General features: G+C 45.2%; 2 protein-coding genes across 30 annotated transcripts in view; one reads left to right on the forward strand and one right to left on the reverse strand.

Moving 5' to 3' along the window:
• The window catches only part of PTPRS (protein tyrosine phosphatase, receptor type S), a 125,036-nt gene extending 117,971 nt beyond the window's left edge, over positions 1-7,065 (forward strand). For all 26 annotated transcript variants that reach the window (XM_040653492.2, XM_040653495.2, NM_001389360.2 and 23 more), the window contains 7 exons: positions 580-865; positions 1,307-1,485; positions 1,748-1,874; positions 1,957-2,082; positions 3,188-3,342; positions 4,079-4,214; positions 4,742-7,065. In XM_040653492.2, the coding sequence (XP_040509426.1) occupies positions 580-865; positions 1,307-1,485; positions 1,748-1,874; positions 1,957-2,082; positions 3,188-3,342; positions 4,079-4,214; positions 4,742-4,810 (1,078 nt within the window). In that variant the 3' untranslated portion in view covers positions 4,811-7,065. The remainder of the gene's footprint in view (positions 1-579; positions 866-1,306; positions 1,486-1,747; positions 1,875-1,956; positions 2,083-3,187; positions 3,343-4,078; positions 4,215-4,741) is intronic.
• On the reverse strand, positions 6,797-20,254 carry LOC107055377. 4 transcript variants are annotated; one of them, XM_040653833.2, is made up of 5 exons: positions 20,118-20,254; positions 19,139-19,390; positions 11,069-11,305; positions 8,656-8,780; positions 6,797-7,588 (listed from the first exon to the last, which is right to left on the reverse strand). In XM_040653833.2, exons 2-5 carry the CDS (start codon positions 19,285-19,287, stop codon positions 7,485-7,487), a joined length of 615 nt encoding a protein of 204 aa, XP_040509767.1. In that variant the 5' UTR covers positions 19,288-19,390; positions 20,118-20,254; the 3' UTR covers positions 6,797-7,484. The 4 variants fall into 4 exon arrangements, 3 of the variants coding, with proteins under 3 accessions (XP_040509767.1, XP_040509766.1, XP_040509768.1); XM_040653832.2 differs by having other exon boundaries at positions 20,057-20,194; XR_003072057.3 differs by lacking the exons at positions 11,069-11,305; positions 19,139-19,390; positions 20,118-20,254 and adding exons at positions 9,721-9,803; positions 9,957-11,009.
• Between the last annotated feature and the right edge of the window lie 636 nt (positions 20,255-20,890).

Here is a 20,890-nt window from a genome sequence, read left to right on the forward strand (position 1 = left end):
TTATCGTAGTTGTGTCTCCCAGGAGAGCTCTTGTCATGAGGATGTTACAGATGAAAAGGCATTAGAAGTGGGGCAGGTTGGCATGGAGAGGTAATAAGGTGCAGCTTCACAGCCCCAGTTCAGCAGTGTATTTGCACAGACTTGGAGGAGCAGTAACTTCAGTGTCATTACTATCCTGCACTGTCCCAAATCCTCATAACACAGTTTGTTGTTTTTTGGTGTGTTTTTTTTTTAACTGAAAGCAATAAATTGGGATGAGTTGGAACCAGCACAGCCAGTTTGATTAGGCAGGTTCCCTTAACATGGAAGAGTCCACAGAACAGATGGACCAAAACATTTAGGTATGTTCTGGTTCCATAAGAATTCCTTTGCCTCAGTTCTTCAATAGCTGTGTTCACAAGGCTTCAGTTCCTTCCCTTTCACTGAGTGTGTGCTGTACACTCTCTGCCTTGTATCCATTTCTACCCATGATTACTGTGGTTTGTATCAAAGGACGACTCCTCACTTATGGGTCTCTTTTTGGAATCTCTCTCAGTGGGAGAATTCTCCATCACTCAGTTTTCTCCCTTTTACTTTCAGCGCGGGGGTTGGACGGACCGGCTGCTTCATTGTGATTGATGCCATGCTAGAGAGGATAAAACATGAGAAGACAGTGGACATTTATGGGCACGTCACCCTCATGCGGTCACAGCGGAACTACATGGTACAGACAGAAGACCAGTACAGCTTTATACACGATGCCTTGCTTGAGGCCGTTGCGTGCGGCAACACAGAAGTCCCAGCTAGGAATCTCTATACGTACATCCAGAAGCTGGCACAGATTGAAGTTGGAGAGCACGTGACAGGCATGGAGCTGGAGTTTAAGGTAAAGGCAGGTGCTTGAATGAGGGCAGTAGTGACTGGGGAAAGTTCTGCATTCCTCGTGGTAGCTTTTCTCCCCTTGGCACTCATGCAGCAGATAGGGAACTTTTACAAGGTTGACAGGAACTCGTTGGTTCCATGTTAGAGAAGTAATTACTCTTCTGACTTCTGCCACTGCAGTTCCCAGGGAGAACGAGCTGTTGCTGCAGGAGGCTTGTCTTGTCATTTGGAACCCACACTGAATTTACTCCCTCTTTAGACTGGGTTTTTAAGTGTTTTGTTGGGGAAAAGGTGTCACATTCCATCCTCCAGAAATGGAGGGCATGCAGGGTGGAACGAGATGATGGAATTTGGAGGACAAGGTAAGCAGGCTGCCATGTGGCCCAGGCAAATGTGGGACAGCCAGGAGTTGAGTAAATGGTTGTGACTCTGCTTTTGCCTTCAGCGCCTCGCCAACTCCAAAGCCCACACCTCCAGGTTCATCAGTGCCAATCTCCCATGCAACAAATTCAAGAATCGTCTTGTCAACATCATGCCATATGAGACAACGCGGGTCTGCCTTCAGCCCATCCGAGGAGTGGAGGGGTCAGACTACATCAATGCCAGCTTTATCGATGGCTACAGGTAAACAGCGCTTTGCTGCCTTCCATCACGGTCAGGGTGTGAACTTAGCAGACTGTTTTTAATATGTGGTTCTAACGATGCAGGACTAAGGGATGGACTAGGTCATACCACTGGTGGTCTGTTGTTCTGTCTTGTCACTTATTTAAGCGGCATACAGCTTGCCCTAGCACTTTTTGTTTTCCTATTTTTCAGCCTTTGTATGTGTGTTGTGAAGCTTTTGTCCAAGTCTTGACTCGTGACTCAGGTTTGTACTCTGTTTCAGACAACAGAAGGCATATATTGCTACTCAAGGGCCCCTGGCAGAGACCACTGAAGATTTCTGGCGGATGCTATGGGAGAACAACTCCACCATTGTCGTGATGTTGACTAAGCTTCGCGAGATGGGGCGGGTGAGCGTGCTGTAAAGGAGAAAGTAAGAGGGAAAAGCATACAGCACTAGGGCTAACAGAGATATTTCTTTCCCCTTGACAGGAAAAGTGCCATCAGTACTGGCCAGCAGAGCGTTCTGCTCGGTACCAGTACTTTGTAGTAGATCCCATGGCTGAATATAACATGCCTCAGTACATCCTACGAGAATTCAAGGTCACTGATGCCAGGGTAAGTGCTGTACAACATGTACTCTGTGCTTGTAAGGGTAACAGCAAGGAAGGAGTAGGCTGGAGTGGTTCGAACACATACGGTAGGACATTAGAGTTAGGATAGTATGGTTAGGTTGGACTTGATGATCTTGGAGGTCTTTTCTAACCTGATCAATTCTGTTATTCTGTGTGGCTTACAGAAAGCAAAGCCGTTTGGCTTGGCTCCTATAAGAGTGAGGTGTAAATGCTTCTGGGCTTATTGTCAGTGGAGGAGAGATTAGTGGTGATGAGGAACACAGCACCCAACCACAGATAAATTGTACTTAAAAAATTGAATGTAGTTTCCTAACCTCTGCTCACTAATCACAGTAGTGAGTCACTGTCAGAAATTCACTAGGTTTGTGTTTTCACTTTCAGCTTGTTTGAAACAAAATGCTGTCTCCTCAAACAGCTAATAACAACACGGGCTTGCAAAGGATATTCTTTGCCCTACAGAAAGTGTATGCTTCTCTCTTGGTTTCAAGAGAAGCTACCATTACAACATTCAAAGGGGCACATTCCCTCAATTTTGTATTCAATGTCATATTTCTCTTCTGAGGGAACATTTCAGTGCCTTCTGAGACTTGTTTAGCAAACGTAACCCTCGCTCTCAAAGCAGCTTCCCTTGCTATTGAGGTTGTCAGAATTGTAGAACCTGATAATTCTATTTGCAAGGTTGAGAAGGAGGATGCTTTGTCAGTCGTGGTAGAACAAGATTTATCTTCCTGTCAGCTGTAACTCTGACACTATGGCAACTCTTCCTGAAGATTGATAGAGAGGCCATAACCTCACCTTGAATGTTCCTTTGTTGAAGACTCCATCTGTGCAGTCTTTGCAGTGGTCGGAGCTTTTAGGACACCTGCCAGGAGTATAGATCTGCACTGACAAGCCAACTCCAGAAATGTCAAGTGCAAGATGAGCAGCTTCATCATTATATATTAATTTCAACATAAAGTTAGTTTGACTTTTTGTGTCCCCTAATGAACTACCAGCAAAACACGTAAGGCGCGTGGGGGGGAGGGTTGCCTTTTGAATTTCATAAGACAAATACAGAACATTTTACCTATTGTTGTTTTCTTCCCTAGGATGGTCAGTCACGAACTGTTCGTCAGTTCCAGTTCACTGACTGGCCAGAACAAGGAGTGCCAAAATCAGGAGAAGGTTTTATCGATTTCATTGGACAGGTACATAAGACCAAGGAACAGTTTGGCCAGGATGGCCCCATCTCTGTGCACTGCAGGTAGGCATGTATGAATAGAAACGTATCGTTCATCTGAGCATGCAAAAGAGCAGAAGGAACTAAAACACTGCAGATTTCTCCCTCCTTTCCCATTGCATCTTTGCAGGCAGATTTTTGGGGTGGCCAAAGATTTTACTTTTGCCAACCCTTCAGAGCTGGGCAGTGCTCACAAGAGTTTTCTAACCAGATGAGAGGTATGAAATGCTGATGCTCTGCAGGACAGAGGAATCAGTGTTAATCAATATTTTATTGCAGAATTTTAAGTATTTTATTTCCAGTATTAGCCCATATCTAATGCTGCTAGCCTGGATTTGCTGGTAGCAAGAATTACACTAGCTTCTCCATGGGCAAAAGAAAGTTATTTAATACAAAAAGCCTAACGTTACATATTAATAATAATTTTCATCCTGAATGCTGTTTACTGCTACCCAAGGCTATTGTTGTTGTTTTATTTCTGTCAGTCTCTCAAGCAGTTGTTTGGGTCACACACTTTGACGCTGTCCTCTTGGACGACTGACTGTGGCTTTTCACTTCTAATATGTTTAAGTTCATATGGCATAGCCTTGTAACCTTTATATACTCTATCATAACCTCAGCATTTGCAACCTTGCCCCCAACAGGGGCTTGGAACCAGACGATCTTTAAGGTTCCTTCCAACCCAAGCTATTCTGTGACACAGGAAAGCATTTGAACATTGTAACATATCATTTTGGTTTTTTTCCTCTCATTCCTTCAGTGCTGGGGTGGGCAGGACTGGAGTGTTTATCACACTGAGTATCGTCCTGGAAAGAATGCGTTATGAGGGTGTTGTAGATATTTTCCAAACAGTGAAGATGCTGCGAACACAACGACCTGCTATGGTGCAAACAGAGGTAAGGAGGAATGGCAAACCCTTCCTCTGTCCCTGCTTAGTGGACTTTTGCAGAGCAGTCCCTCAGCTGTGGGGAGGAGGCTTTTTGTCTTTCTAACCACATGCAAACACTTACCTGAAGAGTAAGCAAGCCCAGGCTGTATTCCTGGCTTTATGTATACTAAGTAGAAAAAAAAAAAAAAAAGCCAACCATATGCTTTATTTTATAATGTTTCCTGAAGATTTCATCCCAGTCTGCCAGCTTTGATTCTCATCTCATCCTGCCTCTGAAGTAAGGGGCACTCACCTGTCTCTAATCACAGCCTACTTTGGCTGCAGGGACAGGAGGGTTGCTGACAGGATGGCTACTGTGTATGAGATGCACAAGCAGTAAAGGGATTTCCCTTCCCTGTAGTTCACTACTCTTTGAGAACAAATGTATCTGCATGTGGTTGCTGCCCAGGTATATGCCAGCTGCTAAGCAGGGCAGGTATCCTGAATTCTTTTAATCTCTGAAGCTGAAGCACTGCTTCTCTTTTTCATTTGCAGGATGAATACCAGTTCTGTTACCAGGCAGCTTTGGAATATCTGGGAAGTTTTGATCACTATGCAACATAAAAAGCCATCTGTTGTGCAGACTCTACCAACCACTTAAGTCCTGGAAGGCCTCTTTTGACCCAGGAGGAGCGCTTGAACTTACAAAACTGAATCAGAAGAAGTACCTTTTCATCCAGACAATGCGTTGGCAAGCAGGGGGAAGGATCGAAAGGAACACCCCTTCAGGAACTCCATGTTGTAACCTGGACCGTGAAGAGGCAGCTCAGGAGATTGCTGAAGGACTGCTTTAAGTGGTGAACTGCTCTTGTTACCTCAAGTGGTGTTCGCTGTGGAGGATGTATGGACATCATCAAAGAGATCCGAAAGCTAAAACACACCTTGCAAAACGTTACTGCTGGAGAAGGGAAGGAAACAGACTTTGGTTACATCATTAGAGTTCAGTTTATTTACTAATATAGTTGGCAGTCTTTAAAGGAAGTCACTTGCAGAATTGAAGGTGTTCTGTAAAAGTTAAGGAACTAAATGTCAACAGTTAGGCAAATGTAGGGTCAGGAGTTCTTTTAGCTGGAGTCTTAATAACCTCAGTATCAACAGTGGGATGATTCTGGGCTTACAGGCGCCTTGCAAACAGCATTCACTGTGTGCCCCTGCCCTGCGAGAGGTTTTATAGCTCACGCTTTGAATACTTAGAACATTCCTCATTTCTTCTAATTCCAAAACTTATTTTTTAGGGTATTTAAAATTAGAGAGAGAGAAAGAGAGAGAGGAAAACCTAGACCAGGCCATGGCATGGCCCCCTCCCCTTGACACAGGGACACAGGCAGAGGTGGCAGCTCTGCTGGGCTGCGTTTGCTTCCTTTTTCAGCACATCCAGCTCCAGGGAGGCACTGAGCAGGCAGTGGTGGGACACCCAGGACAGAAAGGCAGCCCCTTTCCCATTCTCTTTGCACATTCACACAACCCCACTTCTGCTGCAAGCAGCTGTGCCACCCCACCAGTCCCTGCCACAGAAGGCCAGAAGCATCTCTCTGAAAGGAGCCAGAGAAGCACCCTTAGGATGCTTACTTCCTATAGCCAACTGCTTCTTGCTGCCAAACCTTCACCTCTGGATGCAGTGGCTCTTTGGGAGCAATGCGGAGATTGCCTCAGGACTGTCCCAGTACCACTTCACACCAAGCCCACGGGCACAGCTACGAACAAGCCCTAGCTGTATAAATAACTGGGAAAGATCAAGTAAGATGCATTCAATGGCATATACTGTGAGTGGCTTTCTTTAAAGTATTGATGTAACTGTAACAAGTGACATTACCTTTTTTTTAAATAGTGTATTTTTTCTTTTTTTTTTTTTAAAGACAAAGAATATCAGTCAATGAATTTAAAAGAAAAAAATGCTTATTTGTTCATATTATGTTCAAAGACAGTCTATTTTTTCACTGTAGAAATGTTACGTGTAATGGCTGTGATATATAAAAATGCAGTGCAAATTGCTACTTCTACATATTGCTTTTCTACCATTTAAAAGGTTTAACTTGCTCATGTAAGAACAAAATGTCCTTTCTGGATTATTTTTTTGTTTGTTTTGTTTAAAATCTCAGACATATCACATGTCTTTGGAAGGGTGTGAGATCAGCAGGCAGGCCTGGATCTGGTGGCAGTGCCAACCTCCTCCCCTTCAGCTGTGGCTGTACTGCTCCATCCTACCAGGGCCAGGGATGAAGTGGGAGATTAAAAAAATGCCAGTGTCTTAGGACTGAAGACTAAAAAGACAGCAGCTTCAGAGCCACAGCACGCATGGGCAAACACACAGCTTTTAAACATCAGCAGTGTAATGGAGGTAAGAGCCTAACTCTGTCCGTGCACTGGGGTGAAAATACGATATGTTTAACAGGAGTTTCCTTGCAGAAGTGCACAGAGGACAGCATGTGTTGCAGAAGATGCACTGCCCAGGACACTGCTTGCCTGTGGTTTTTTTATTTTTCTAGAAGGGGTAATTATTGCCATCAAGTGCTACCCAGAAAGCCCCACAACAATCCATTTCCTGTCTTTAACTGAGAAGAAAAAAAAAAAAAAGAACAAAAGGCTTCTTCGAGATTTTACTTCTTATTTGTGTGAAAGTTGCCCAAATTTCTAAGTATGTTGCAGCAAAATCTTACTGGAAGAGTTGGGGTGGGGTGGGGGAAGGTTTTTTTTTTCTTTGTATGAGAGCAAAGTGCTGTTGCTTTCACACTGTTATTTCAAACTGAAACATTAAGTGGTTTTCATACCACAGTGTATGTAGATATATTGACTTTGTATTAAAGGAAGATTGTCTGAAAGGCTGACTGCACCTGTTTGTTGTTAGGAGCAGGCAATGAATGAAGCAGTTGCTCTGTGTAATGCAGCAGATGCAAAACCCTATTTTGCTGGCATATGCAGCCAGGTACCAGGTTGCTCTTCCTCTGCTGTGCTTAAGTTCTTTCTAAAAACAGACCACCCTTACAAGCCAAATGTGCAGTTGCAAAGAAACAGCCTCATTTGGGGAACATTTAGCAAAATAGCTGCAGTGACACAGGCATATGTGTACCATTAGTTTGGGTATCATCGTAGACTCAGAATGGTTTGGAGGGGAAGGGACCTTTAAAATGACCCACTTCCAGCCCCTGCTGCGGGCTGGGACACCTCCCACCTGATCAGGCTGGTATTTTTCAGGAAAGAATCACACTTACTTACATGGGGCAGATGGAGGTTTCTCTCATTAATGCCAGAGGTTCCCATGTCTGCAGTGAGGGGAATAGTCAAAAAAGAGGCAGCAGGACACAGCTCCTCCACCATCATGCTCAGTGAGCACACTCCCATTACCTGCAACACAATGGGACAGCAACACTGAAGCACAGAGCTTGGACACATCCTCAATTTTAACATGAGTCACTCAAAACAGTAATCCATCTGAGCCAGATGTGCAGCTTGAACCAAACCCCAGTCCTGTTCTAGGTCTCCCTGACATCACAGTGCACTCGGTCCAGCATGGGCACTGCACTTCTTCCATGTTAAGACAGAGAGGTGCTAAGCAGGAAAGCACCTCTGAGAGCTGGAAGCAGTGGAACAATGAGTTTTTCTGCATCAGGTTTCGCCCCTCTTGCCTTTCCAGATGTGCTGTGCCAGCACCAGTCCTCCCTCCCTACCAGAGCAGCACTGGTAGCATTTTGGCACCCACTTAAAAGGAAAAGAAAAAAAAAATTGGATTAGCAGAACTGACAGAGCTGTGAACTCAGGGAATTACATCACCTTCAGAATGCTGATACTGCACGTGATGGAGCAGGTGGAGATTCAGACAACATCGAAGTGATAGCACAGGAAGAAGGAGAAAGAAAATAAATATCTCCCTGTTTATAATCCCATCTTGTGCACACAGCTACCTGCAGGCACTTACAGGAATAGCAAAGACTTTTTTTTTTTTACTCAACCTCTTGGACTCAAGGATCCTACAGATCTGTAATACTACACAGTCCAGTTACCTTACATAAGCCTTGCCTCAATCAGTGTGTTGGCTTTCAATATCTCTTTATCTCTTTGAATATCTCTGAGTGCTGCTCATCAGCCTCTGTACCTCTGTCATACGCCCACCTCGTCTCCTGCTCTCTCAGCAGTGCCATTCTCATCTCTGATGCTAGATGTTCTCATCACTACTCTCCAGTCTCTTCAGTTTTGTTCTTTCTTTGAGCTGTGCCACCATCCCCCATGTTCAGCTGCAAACCCCTCACTGACCAGAACTAAATGCCACATGGAGCAGAGGGAATGAGTGACAGAATTGGAACAGCAGCTGAGAACTAAGTAAATCTCCTCCCTCCCCTGAAAAGCGTAAATAAATACAGTAGGAGGGCACACAGAGAAGCAAACCTAAAGTAAAATCTCAGAGCAAGACTTACAAGAGTCGTGCTTACAGAAGCTGCAGCAGTCCAGTAATGCTGACTGACCCTGCAGCAGTGTTGACAGCCCACAGTCCCTCAGCAGCTCCTCTTCTGGCAGACCAAGGCACACAAGCATTATTTTGCTAGGAAGAAAAAAAAGTCCATTAAGGTCTTCGCCTTCTGATTTCCACTGCATCTGTCCATGCAAAACTTAAAACACAGCAGAAGAAACTCGTGGTGTGATTAAGCATAAATCATCACAGGTTGCAGGATGCCACGGTGCAGCTCCACAGTGCCCAGCCATGCTGCAAGGAGCACATGGAGTAGGGCCTCTTGTCCTCACAGGGCTCTCCATGCAGGCAGCGTCAGTCTGAGACCTGGCATGCAGTCAGTTGGCTTAATTAAAGCCTACATGACAGCCCACGAATGCCCATTTTCAGCCAGGCAATTCCTTGTTTCTTATTGATTCACAGATCCTTTTTTAAAAGTCTCCCTCTTCTTTTTCTTTAACGTAAGTGCTGACAGGTGGCTTTGACAGCACGTTTATTAGCTGTGCTGGTACATGCTGGAAGAAATAAATCACTGCAGGTTGTATTTCTACAGAAAAGGACTATCAGCAAGGCTCCAGGTCTGCGCTGTTACCGCTGCATAGGGCAGCCCCCCCCCACATCCTCATTTGCACCACACCAGGCAATACCACCTCATGCATCACATCGAGCTTCATCTGCATGGGCCTGGCTGCCAAATCACCATGGGACTGATTTGCAGAAGCCCCTCTGCTTCTGCACAGCCCTAAACCAAGACCCCCCTCAGTCCCCTGCAGCACAACAAAGACTTTAAAGTAGATGTAACCATAATTTACATTCCAGAGGAAAACGAAAAGCCTTTCCTGGTTTACAGAATTACCCAAGAGGCAAACCAGTTCCCAGGCCAGGAGAAATTCTTCACTTTGCAATACGCTTTAATTACACCAAGAGAAGCAGCAACAGAATGAGAAATCAATTCCTTCTCCTAAATAAGATGGTTGCAAATTCCAAGTTTGTAACTGAGCAGATGTAGAATTGAAATGGAAAAAGTAAATACCCGATCAGGCGCTGCAAAAATTGTCTCATCTCAACAAGTTCATCCACTGGGAAAGGGATCTGGGGAGACTGTTCCCAAATCTCCTGATAAGGAAACCAGAACAAATTCAATCGCTCTTATTACAGTGACAGCCGGCATCCAAACAGACACACTCTTTCCCTCCCCACAACCACAGCTGCGCAGAGCCTCTCCCATAATGCAGAGCAACCCCTCAGGCTGCAGAGATCATTGCTCACCAGTGAAGAGGCAGCTCTGTGCAAACCCACCGCCTGTGGGACCTGCGGCCATCCTAGTCACAGCAGCACACCAACAGCACACACCTGGCACCTTGACCTCTGGGGACTCCAAGGTCCATCACTGAAAGGTGAAGGTTCTGCACCTGAGGGCACTGAGCATAGAACATGCTCCTCAGGGCAGTGGGCACAGCACTGGGACACTGCTCTCAGACACAGGGTTTGGGTGGTGCTGTGTGGAGGCAGAGGCTGGATTCAATGACTCTTATGGGTCCTTCCCAACTCAGTGTGTTCCGTGATCTCACTGAGCAGGAGGGACCCTCAATGTTCCCCAGCATGGGCAGAATGGATGGCACCTGGCTGTGCTCCATAGCAACGGGTCCTTCTCCAACAGACCAATAGCACACCCAGGTGCACCAGGCTGACCACACATGAACAAGGTGATTGCTTTGAACCTCCCCCACACACACAGCTGTGTCTGACGTTTGCACTCTCATTCACTGTTCTCATCAAAAGTAGATTATTAGATTGTTCCAAACCCAGGAAGATAGCTGAAGTCTGAACAATAGTGAAGCATTTCCATTTAACAACAGCACTCCTTCTGCAGCCATTTAATGTATTCATCCCAGTCCATCTTTAATCTGCCTATTTTTCTATTCTGTCTACTTATCTGCCCATCCACCTATACACTGGAGCAGTAACTCTGGCTCCCTTTGCAATTTGTACAAAGAACAAACCCCAGTGTTGCTATCTCATCACACCTTTCTCTTGAAAGTCAGGCACATATGATTCCCTTCCAGTCATTAAAGAGACAGATTCCTGATTAACAGAGTTGGGCGCTCCATCCATCTGTGTGCATACACAGTGATGCATACACACAAGCACACATGTACTTGCAGATGGCAATCCTAGATTAATAGGTTACACAAGGATTTTATCCCAGGCTTACTGAGGATAATAAACCCCTCTAAAAAAAAAAATGTACACAAATGATTAGAAAAATCTTTTTGTCTTTAAACACATAACATTCTCTCTGAGCTGCATGTAAGGTGTTGTTCGGGAAATTGCTGAACTTGACTATCTCAGATTCCATCTCTGTCAGCCCCCCCTCTCACCTCTTTCCGACGGGGAAAGCCAAGGACACACCAGCAGAACAACCATTGGCTCTGTGCTGAGGTTCTACATTTCCAGGGTTCACCACTTCCAAAGCAGAGGGTGGGCAGAGGGGAGCTGTGAGAAGTTCACTGAGGATTTCCTTAAGCAGACTCAGGTTGCTGCCGCTGAGCTCCTGGTTTGGATTCAGCTGCTTCTCCCCCACAGCACCACAGACCAGTGTCACTCCATAGTGTTGTCTGCAAACACAAACCCTTCTCAGGATGCAGAGGAAAACGTTTTCATGTTGACTTCAGGCATCTGACCCACCTCCTGCTGCCACCCCTCTGCATCCCACAACCTCTGGGGCTGTGTTTTATCATCTCACCTCTTGGCTGCCTGACAGTTACAGAGGACTTTTTGTAGGTTGAAACCTAAAATGATTTCAAAGTGAATTACAATCCCACCAGGAAAGGCAGATTCAAAATGCTGCATCATTTTTACCTAAATTATGTTTAAATTTTAAAAGAGGGGGGAAAAAAACTAATTACATCTCTGTGTGGAAGATCATAAATCACATAATTACAATGGGAACCTCTGCATCTTTCCAACAGCCTAAAAGCAGTCTGTGGAGTTCTTATCTCATTACAGTTTAATTAAGAACTATGTTTGAGCATCTTCTTTTTAATTATCATGGAGACCAGATGACTTCTAATCTTTTTCTTCTTTTTCTTTTCCCCACCCAAAATGAGGGAGAGTGCAGACCAAAACAGGCTCTAATGAATTTACAGTTTGCTCTTTGGGAAACTTTAATGAAATTACTCCACACAGAAGATAAACACTGATGCAGCAGTGAACTTCCAAAGACAACATTTGGTTCCTTTCAATTAGCATCACGTAACTGCCAGGAGCTGGGAAGGGGATGCTTAAGTGGCACCTTTTGGGATGAGGAGAGGAGGGCAGGGTGTTGTTGGAGCTGCAAACGGCTCTAAAACCGGAGTCCTGGGGACAATGTAGCAGCCCTGCAATGCTCCTCTTCCCTCCTCACGGCCGGCCGGGGAAGGATTTCCCATCAAGCAGTACTGCACACTGCGCTCAGCACTGCTGGCTGCCATCACCCACAGTGAGGAGCTGGAAAGAGCACGCACGTGTTTTGTTTTTTTTTAAGCCCAGCACACACCTTTTAATTTGATTGGTTGAGTCGACACAGAGAGATTATTAGTTTTCAGTAAGATTTCATTCAATTAATTAGCTTGAAAATATCAGCACAGCCAGGCAAGCAAAGAAAAACAGAGATAAATCCCTGCCTTAGCACTGCTTCATCTTTTAAAGGCAATTAACTCTTAGTTATTAGCTTTTAATTAGGGAATAATAATGACACCATTAATACAGTTTATTATACTTGTCAGCAGACAGCTGTTCCAAACAGATTTTATTATCAGATCTTGGCAGCTTTTGTCTGCTCCACTCCCTCTCTCACAGGAGAAGTCAGCAGCTCCCCACATCCCCCCCCAGCCCCAGGAGAGTCCTGCAGGACTGTGGGTGCTCACAGCTTTCATTATCCGTGTGGGTTTTTTAACCCTTCTAAAATGATGCTCTCTCAGAGAACCCCAGTGGCAGCATGTATGGTTAGTAAGCATACAGACGTTATACAGCATACAGAGAAGACAGACTGGTAAGATCACTGTGTTAGAAAAGATAATCAGATATAAATGAAAGGTGCTCACCAGTGTTGTAGGCTCACAAAAAACTCCACAAGGAGCAATCTCCAGGGAGAGATCCTTCCCTATGGGCAGTCAGCCCTTAAATGAGGTCTAGGAGAGGTGCAGCCTGGCTCCACCCTTCTGGTCCCACAGCTGGATTGCCTTCAGCTGTGCTCCCAGGGCTGACTCAGTGCTCGCCTCAGGTGGTCAATCAGAGGTTTAGGCCGTGATTCAACAGTCCCATACACAGTAGGACGCAGCTGTGATGGTAACTCACATGCTTTTCTGCCAGTGTTTCCCTGGGGGGGATGCTGGATCTGCACCAAAGCTGGTTTCACACCTCAGCTCCCAACATCTGAGACAGCATCCAACTCACAGAATGTTTAAGATGCCAAAAAAATTCACTGTCTTGTTTCGTCTTCATCTGAGCTTAACCATCTCTTTGGAAGCACCACGTGCATTTAGAACACAGTAGATAAAATTTGGAAGCAAATAATCACGTTAAATAAAGCAAACATTCCAAATAAGTTTACCCATTCTTAATCTCATTCCACCCCACTGCCAAGTACCCGTCTCTGCAAGAAGGCAGCTGCAAAGGGTAGAAGAAACATCACGTAATACCTTTTTTTCCTGCCCCAATTTTATCCTGAAACTTCAAGTCCTTCTCTAAGAACTCTACTGCATTAACACCAGCAAACTGCCTCAAGTTTTCATGGATGCCTTATTATTTCTTTGTCTACTGCACTGCTACAATAAAATATACAGAAGGCTCCTAATTATGCGCTCTGTCATACTCACAGGAAAGCACGTTCACATTATTTCCACCGTCATCCTTTTCCACTGTGTCCTGGCATCTCCCTGGCAGAGGCTGCAAACTACTCCCAGGGCACACGCCTTTCGTAGCTCTGTTTTACCGCTCCCATATCAGAGGGCCTCTAACCCAATCTTGCATGCAGAATGCTGCTGTAACACAGAAATGTAATGCCATACATTTCCCTGATTTACTCTGGAGCTAATAAATCACAAAAACACTATCGGGTAAAATACTGTGTTGGATTCCAACACCTTGGTTTACATTTTTTTTCCTTGCTCTGGATCAGAGAAAGCCCAAAGGGAAACCGCCAGGAGCTCAGAGACCCAACAAAGTGCCCCCCAGCACCAAAAGCTGTTCATGGCAGGCATCCTTCTCCCCAGTCAACAAACTGCAGTCAAGTCCCAAGGAAAGAAATTAATCCGGTGTAGGAAGAAAGCAGCTGGGAGAACCTATTTGCAATTTTCTACAGGAAAGCAGGGAGTTGTTAAATTGAAAGCAAGGCTGTTAAAATGAAGAAACTTTCCCTACTGAGAACTGACATTAAAAAATGTATGGTAGAAGGGAAGGATGATAACCACTACCACACAGATTTAGAAACCAAGGCTCAAACGAACAAAGAGGCACGAAGCAGCAGCAGGACTACCACCACTGCTGGGAACCTCCAGCAGGATGTGGCATCTCCCAGCAGGCAGCCCTGCTGCCAGAGTTCTCCGTGCCTCCAAGGAGCCCCTCCCATACTCGTTGCCCCCCCGCACCGACAGCCCTCAGGTGCTGTGCTGTAGGCGTTTTGCACGTTTGTAGCTGCACAAACCTTACAGCTATGCTGTGCGCTCTCACTGGTGACTAAGCCTGAATATTTTTAGAGAAACGGCTTTAGAGAACTTGGTGCAACTACAAAACCTTCTCAGCTGAGGGGATTTTTGTGCTCAACTGTACCCAGGCAGAAACTGGGAGAGGAGAACAGCAGACAAATTGAATGTCATCCAGGGTTTGCGTCCTACATAAACCTGATACCCACAGTCACACAAGACAATTCCATACTACTTTCCTGAAGTAGCAATAAGGAGCTCAAAGGGGAGGTTTATAAGGAAAGTGTCTTCTCTGCTATAATTAGTGCTCTGGCAGCATTAGCACTACTGACAATTTGCCTTTAGCTTTGGTACTGTTGTTTGAGATCACAGACCTGTGCTGGAGGGAAGAGTCTCAGCCAAAGTCCGCAGAGGAGGACACATCCCACTGTTTCTCAGTGAATACCTCAATGCAAACAAACTAGCCACAACCAAAGACACCCCTGAGAAGCAGGATCGGGGCGTTGTGGAAGTTCACAGAATCACAGAGCCATACGGGTCAGGATTGGACCTTTGGACTCAGTCCAACCACCTCCCCCAGCAAAGCAGTTCCTCACAGCAGCTGCACAGGAAAGCACCCAGGGGGATCAGAATATCTCCATGGAAGGAGACCCCACCTCTCTGGCAGCTTGTACCAGGGCTCTGCCACCCTCACAGCACAGAAGTTCTTCCTCATGTCCATATGGAACTCCCTGGGCTCCATCTGTGCGCAGTGCCCCTCGTCCTGGTGCTGAGCACCACGGAACAGAGCCCGGCCCCATCCTCCTGACCCCCCCCTTCAGATATCGATCAGCACTGATCAGATCCCTCCCAGCCTTCCCTTCCCCAGGTGAACAGCCCCAGGGCTCTCAACCTGTCCCCATCAGGAGGTGCTGCAGGCCCCCACCATCTCTGCAGCCCTCTACAGGGCTCTCTCCAGCCATTCCCTGTCTGCCTGGAACTGGGCAGCCCAGCATGGGGCAGAGCAAAGGAAAGGAGCACGTCCCTTGCCTGCTGGCCCTGCTCTGTGCAATGCGGAACCATCGGCCTCCATGGCCTCCCCCGTGTAGTGGAGAGAAGGGTTAATGCTGAACACTCCTCGATGCACACGGGATACAGTGAGCAGCCTTCACTCAGAGCCATTCTGGCCAGGAGGCCGGGCACTCAGCTCTGGTTTTACCACTGGTCTTTAACAGAGAGTCAGCTCTGAAAGGCACAAATTTTCTCACCACAATGGACCTATCACAGCGACAATTATATTTAGCAGCAGTGGTTCAGCATTGCCTTTCAGGGGTGCTGATTATGGCAGTAAATAGAAGCACATTAGGGGGGGTGAAGAGATGCTGACAGGCTGCGGTCGTGCTGTAGTGGGGCTGCAGGAGCCCAGGCATGCTGTGGCCTCAGCTGAAGGAATCCAAAGGGACGTTCCTTCTCATTGGGCTTTTGGCAAGGAGCAGAAGGGTTAAAAACACTCCCCAGACCAAGGCCAGAGACAGCATGGAAACAGCATAAGAATAAAAGCAGTGTGTCAGAGGTGTTTTGGTTTTTTTTCCCCTATTTTTCCAGTCAACTGCCTGCTGAGAGTGAAATATTGCCACGGTTCTGTCAGTGCTATCACCAAATGTGAAGTTTGGTCTTTGTGCTCAGAGAGTAGATCTTTTAAAAGTGTAAAAAGGGCATCCAAAATCAAGACAGGCTCCTCCAAGTGCAAGGGAAGACTGGTGTTGGGGCTCCCTTCCTGTGCAAGTACTGGGAACGTATATGGCAATTAAAAAAAAAAGAAGAAAAAAAAAAAAAAAGAAGAAAGGACCCTAAATTTAGCCTCACCTGGAGGTACTTATCATAGGAAGGGCTGGAGGGTAGGAGTGCACATTTGAACATCTCAATCCCAGGCAGGAAAAAAAAAAAAAAAAAAAAAGAGGACATCCCTCATAACTGAGAAAAATCACAGAGAAATTGATTTGGACAAAACAGATTGTGGTCTTGATTTTTCAGAATGTTACAGAATGAGATTAATAACAGCATTTAATAAACAGCCCATTTTCTACACTCAGAAGGAGTAAAAAAAATCTTGTGATGAATCATTTCTGTAAAACAGAACCATCCCTGAGCAGGGCACCTCACAGAAGCAGCTCTTGGGCAGATTTTTCACTGCGCACTGACAAAGACCTCGCGCTGATCACCCAACGCAGAGCACACAGCCATAGGATTGCAGTGCTAATTCCATGCTATATAGCAGCATCCCAGATCAGTCAGATGCCCCAGTTCCTCAGATACCATCCTGTGGCTCTAAGCTATTAAGATAACAAAAAGAAAAAAAACTCTCAGCTCTAAGTGGAGACACAAGGAAATCAGGCTGGCACAACAGCCCGTTTCCTCCACCCCATGCTTCTCCATGTAGAAAATTGTCCAGTGACCCTTCTGTACCTACAATCAAGTTAGATTTGATCTTTCTAGTCAGGCAGATGAATGTCTGCTATTCTAAATGGCAGCAGCATCTTGGCTTGCATCATGGGTTACTGACCATTCAATCCTAATCAAAGAAAATTTGCTGTGTTTTCAAGAGATGGCTCCGTTAAATGAAGCAGATGAGCAGTGGATCTGTCCATTTATTTATTTTTAAACCATGATCTGGGGCACCGGGGAGGGTATCACTCCTCTTTCAGAGACAGTTTGGCTACAAGCTCATTTGCTGGGGGATATTAGCAGCTGGCATCTGAAATGGCAAGACTAGGAAACAGAGGTAAGCCAAAGGCAACTGTGCTGAAAGACAGCCAAATTCTTATTTATACCACAGGAAAAGTGGCTAAGCTGTGGTCATGAAATAATTCCAAACAGTATTTGCAGAGTGACCTTTACATTTCTCCTCTTGGAAACAAAACATTTAATTGTTTTGCTCCTCTACTGCAGAATAAATAACTCCCAGTCATTTTCTATTGCTGTGCATATAAACCAAGTTGTTATCTTTTTCTGCCATCAAAGCTGCCAAATAATTCCAACTCAACATTTCCAACTCATTTCAGTCTTGGCCCCTTGCCAAACCTCGTTTGTTTTGTTTTCTTGGTTTGCTTTTGTGTGTGTGTGTGTGTGTGTATGCCAGCACTGTTTTCAACGGGAAGAGAATCCAGAGAGATGACCTGAACATGGGGCTGGAAATTGGGTATCCACAAGAACACGTTTTGAGCGCTTCCAATAGGGCCTCAAGAAGCTTTTTCAGTCTTTTCTCACATGAAATTCTCATTGGCAACATAGGCACTAATGGCCAAAGGAGCACCAGCAGGTATCACCTCTATTAGGTACTATGAAGCAGAAGTGGTTTAAACTTCACAGAGATGAACGCAGGTACAGGGCTTGTTTCATTAATCTGTAATAAGATAAAGGGACACAATATTCTAACACAGGAAACATGAAGCCAACGGAACAGGACATAACAGGTCACAAGTGGTGCTGGTCCCACAGCTCCTGAACACGTCCCACAGACAGACACAAAGGCAAGCTGCCCGAGAAGTGACAGAGATAAGTCAGACTGCAGGCAAGTGTAGGAGGGGCTGCACGTAGTGCTATTACACCTGCCACGGTATGAGAGGGACTGCTCTGGCAGTTGCCAGGTTCCATGCAGTTTCTCCTCGCTTTAATCCATCAAAGCATAATCACGTGCCTAGAAAACCTCGTCTACTACAAACCTGCACTTCCCAACTCACTCCGATTGCAGTTTGGTCTGAAAGAGATCTGACAATACAATTGTTCAAACTATTTTAAAAACAGCGTTAGACACTCATTAGCTAGACAAGGTGTAGGGAAAAGAAGCCCAAATGATATAAGTAACAAGGACTGTCCTCCTGCAGTACAACAAAAGGATCCGCAAGAAAGCCTTCACTTTTGCTCTGAAAAAAACTCAAGCCAGAAAAACGACATAAGCAGCATGCTGATCTATCATCTCCTTCATTCAGCCCTTATCTGAAAGATGCCTGCCACCACATAACTTCTGTTAGTTTAATTCAAATTGCTTTTAAACTAAAATAGCATCCCCAGATTCAAAGCTCCTGATTATCTTAAGCTAGAACTACCCAAATAAAGCACACCGACCAAAACAAGGGAAATAAGGGCATTCTTCCAGAAGAAAAATGCACCTGTTTAACGAGCAGTTTTATGAAACTGGTGCAATTTGTTCAAGCTGAAGGAGAACTACTGATGAAGAACTGATATGAACAGCGAGGGAAGAGAAACAGAGAAAAGTCCCTGCAGACTAACCTGAAGAAATAGAAGTTCCACAGAACTGGCTAAAGCACAGATGTCTGCAGCATGTGACAATGTTTTTCCATCATCTGCTCCTTTCCTAAAATAAACAGTCACAAAAGCCAACCAGAAAGGAGAGCAGCCAGTGTGTGCTTCCTGGAGTGCCTGCAAGCCCCAATATCCACACATGGACTAGGAGCGAGACTGGGAATGGGAAAGCCATGCTGGAGATTGGGAGCATCATGTCTGCAAGAATTGCTTCAACAGAACTAAAAGAAATATTCTAGACTGACAATACAATGAGACAGCAAAGGACAAAGTGGTAAAGATGGTGTAGTAGAAATGCTAAGTCATGTCTTGAAACAGTGATTGAGCACCTGCTGGGAAGACAGGGCCAACACAGGATTGCTCAGGAGCATGCAATGCACCTGAGTGCAGGATCCACCCCTTCCCAGACCTCATTTAAGGGTTGGCAGTAGAGGCCAGAGGATCTCTCTGGGGGTCCTTGCATACCTGAGGCTTTCTGAAGGTAAGCGGCTTCTTTTCCTTATTTCTGTGCCCACTGCTGTCACATTTGAGTGAATCCTCACTTGCTGCAGCCTGGGATCTTGCTGCTCTGCTGCCATTGTTGTGCTTTCCATCATGTTACAGATGGAATCCATCAGTTTGGGAAGTCAGGGCTGTCCCCTCAGTCTCAGCAGCAGCCAGAAGATAACGGTCTCAGCACAATCAACATTGCTGTTTCTACAGTCTTTTAATCTTCTCCTTTACCAAGAAAGAGAAAAAGATATTCTTTATCTTTTCTTACCAAGCTAATGATCTTTCTTCCTCCAGAGAGGAAGTAAATGAATGGCTTCTCCACCCACTTTTCCAGTCTCCAGCCATATGACAGAAGTCCCTGCTGGCCTCAGAGCAGGAAGCAGTAGTGTGTTGATCCCAGCCTTTTTATTGCTGCTAGCAATTATCATAAAATTACTTTATTGTGCATGTGACAGTTGGTGACAGTCAAAGCAGCCTCTGCCCACTCTGATTTTTCTCAACAAAAACTATTAACCCATGAGGGATTGGATGCTGGAGACTCCTTTTCTTTCACATAATATGCAGCATCTGCAACAGCTTGAGAGGAATTTGGAGAAAATCCTAGAGAAAAGTATTAGGGCTCAGAAAGGGAAATAAGTTTTCAAAGGAAGATGGTATTTTAAGCGGTTCAGTGTCAGCATGACTTCTAAGGGCTAACAAGAAGCCCACTGGAAGGCTGTGAGGAACACTCCCAAAGGGAAGTAGCAAACTGGTGACATATAGAAGATTTTAGGATCACCTTTGGCTATTTAGCAACCACTGCCCTTACGAGACATCAATCTAGAGCAAACCCTAGACCTTGAACCAAAAATACATTGCAAGCTTGGTTCTAATTTAGGAAGAGGTGCAAACCTGTTTTCCTGCATGATTAACAGAGCAGAAGGCGGAGGGGGAAGCGAACAAGAAAACCAACCATGTTCCTGCTTAACAGTCTTGGCATGTCTGGCCTCAGGTACCCAATCAGATGCAGAGCTTTCTTCTCCTGCAGTACGAGCCACATTAAACTTAGAAATGAAGAGACTTCAACCCCCCAACAATTGTAATTCTCAGGTGCTCAAGAGCCTTTAATTCATTATGAACCTAGAGGCAGAGACTTTAAAAAAAAAAAAGGCAAAAAAATACATCACATCCTTAATCTAGGAAAAAAGTCAGCATTTTTATAGCACATCATCAGACACTTACAAATATATTTCACTGAAGGAATGGGAGGGTAGGACTGTGCGTTTCCTATTTCCTTTTCAATAGTCTGATGCACAGAGGCCATCAACACAGCCATTAGAGATAATCTGCACACAAGTCATTCCTAAATCAAAAAGAGATTTAAAAATGAACAAAAAGGGAGAACCCCTGCAATGAGGAAGGGCATTCCACAGATCCAGATTCACGTTTAAACGTAACTCATCATCTGAGTATGGGGTGAGGAAACACAATTTGTTTTGTACAATATAAATAGTATTTAAAAGAGTACTACATGTGAACACAGTAATGGTGCTATTTCAGTCAGGACTTTACATGCAGAGGAAATTCCCTGTCACTCACAACCACTCATCTCATCCCACCCTTCCCCTACCCCTCCCAAAAAAACTCCTCTGCTGTTCAAATTCTCTTGCAGCTGCTTTAAATATTTCTCCGAGGCCTGGCAACATTCTTTTTCTTTTATACAAGCAAGCTTTCTACTAAATGATG

The sequence above is a fragment of the Gallus gallus genome, chromosome 28 (assembly GCF_016699485.2).
Source record: "Gallus gallus isolate bGalGal1 chromosome 28, bGalGal1.mat.broiler.GRCg7b, whole genome shotgun sequence".
Classification (NCBI taxonomy): domain Eukaryota; kingdom Metazoa; phylum Chordata; class Aves; order Galliformes; family Phasianidae; genus Gallus; species Gallus gallus.

What these genes read in the sequence shown, in the direction of transcription:
- LOC107055377 (XM_040653833.2), bottom strand. Translation starts at nt 19,287, where the DNA reads ATGGATTCCATCTGTAACATGATGGAAAGCACAACAATGGCAGCAGAG. An exon ending in TTACCTTCAGAAAGCCTCAG is followed by an intron (nt 11,306 to 19,138) that starts GTATGCAAGGAC and finishes TTGTGTTTGCAG; the next exon opens with ACAACACTATGGAGTGACAC. An exon ending in GCTTTCCCCGTCGGAAAGAG is followed by an intron (nt 8,781 to 11,068) that starts GTGAGAGGGGGG and finishes TTTTCTTCCTAG; the next exon opens with CAAAATAATGCTTGTGTGCC.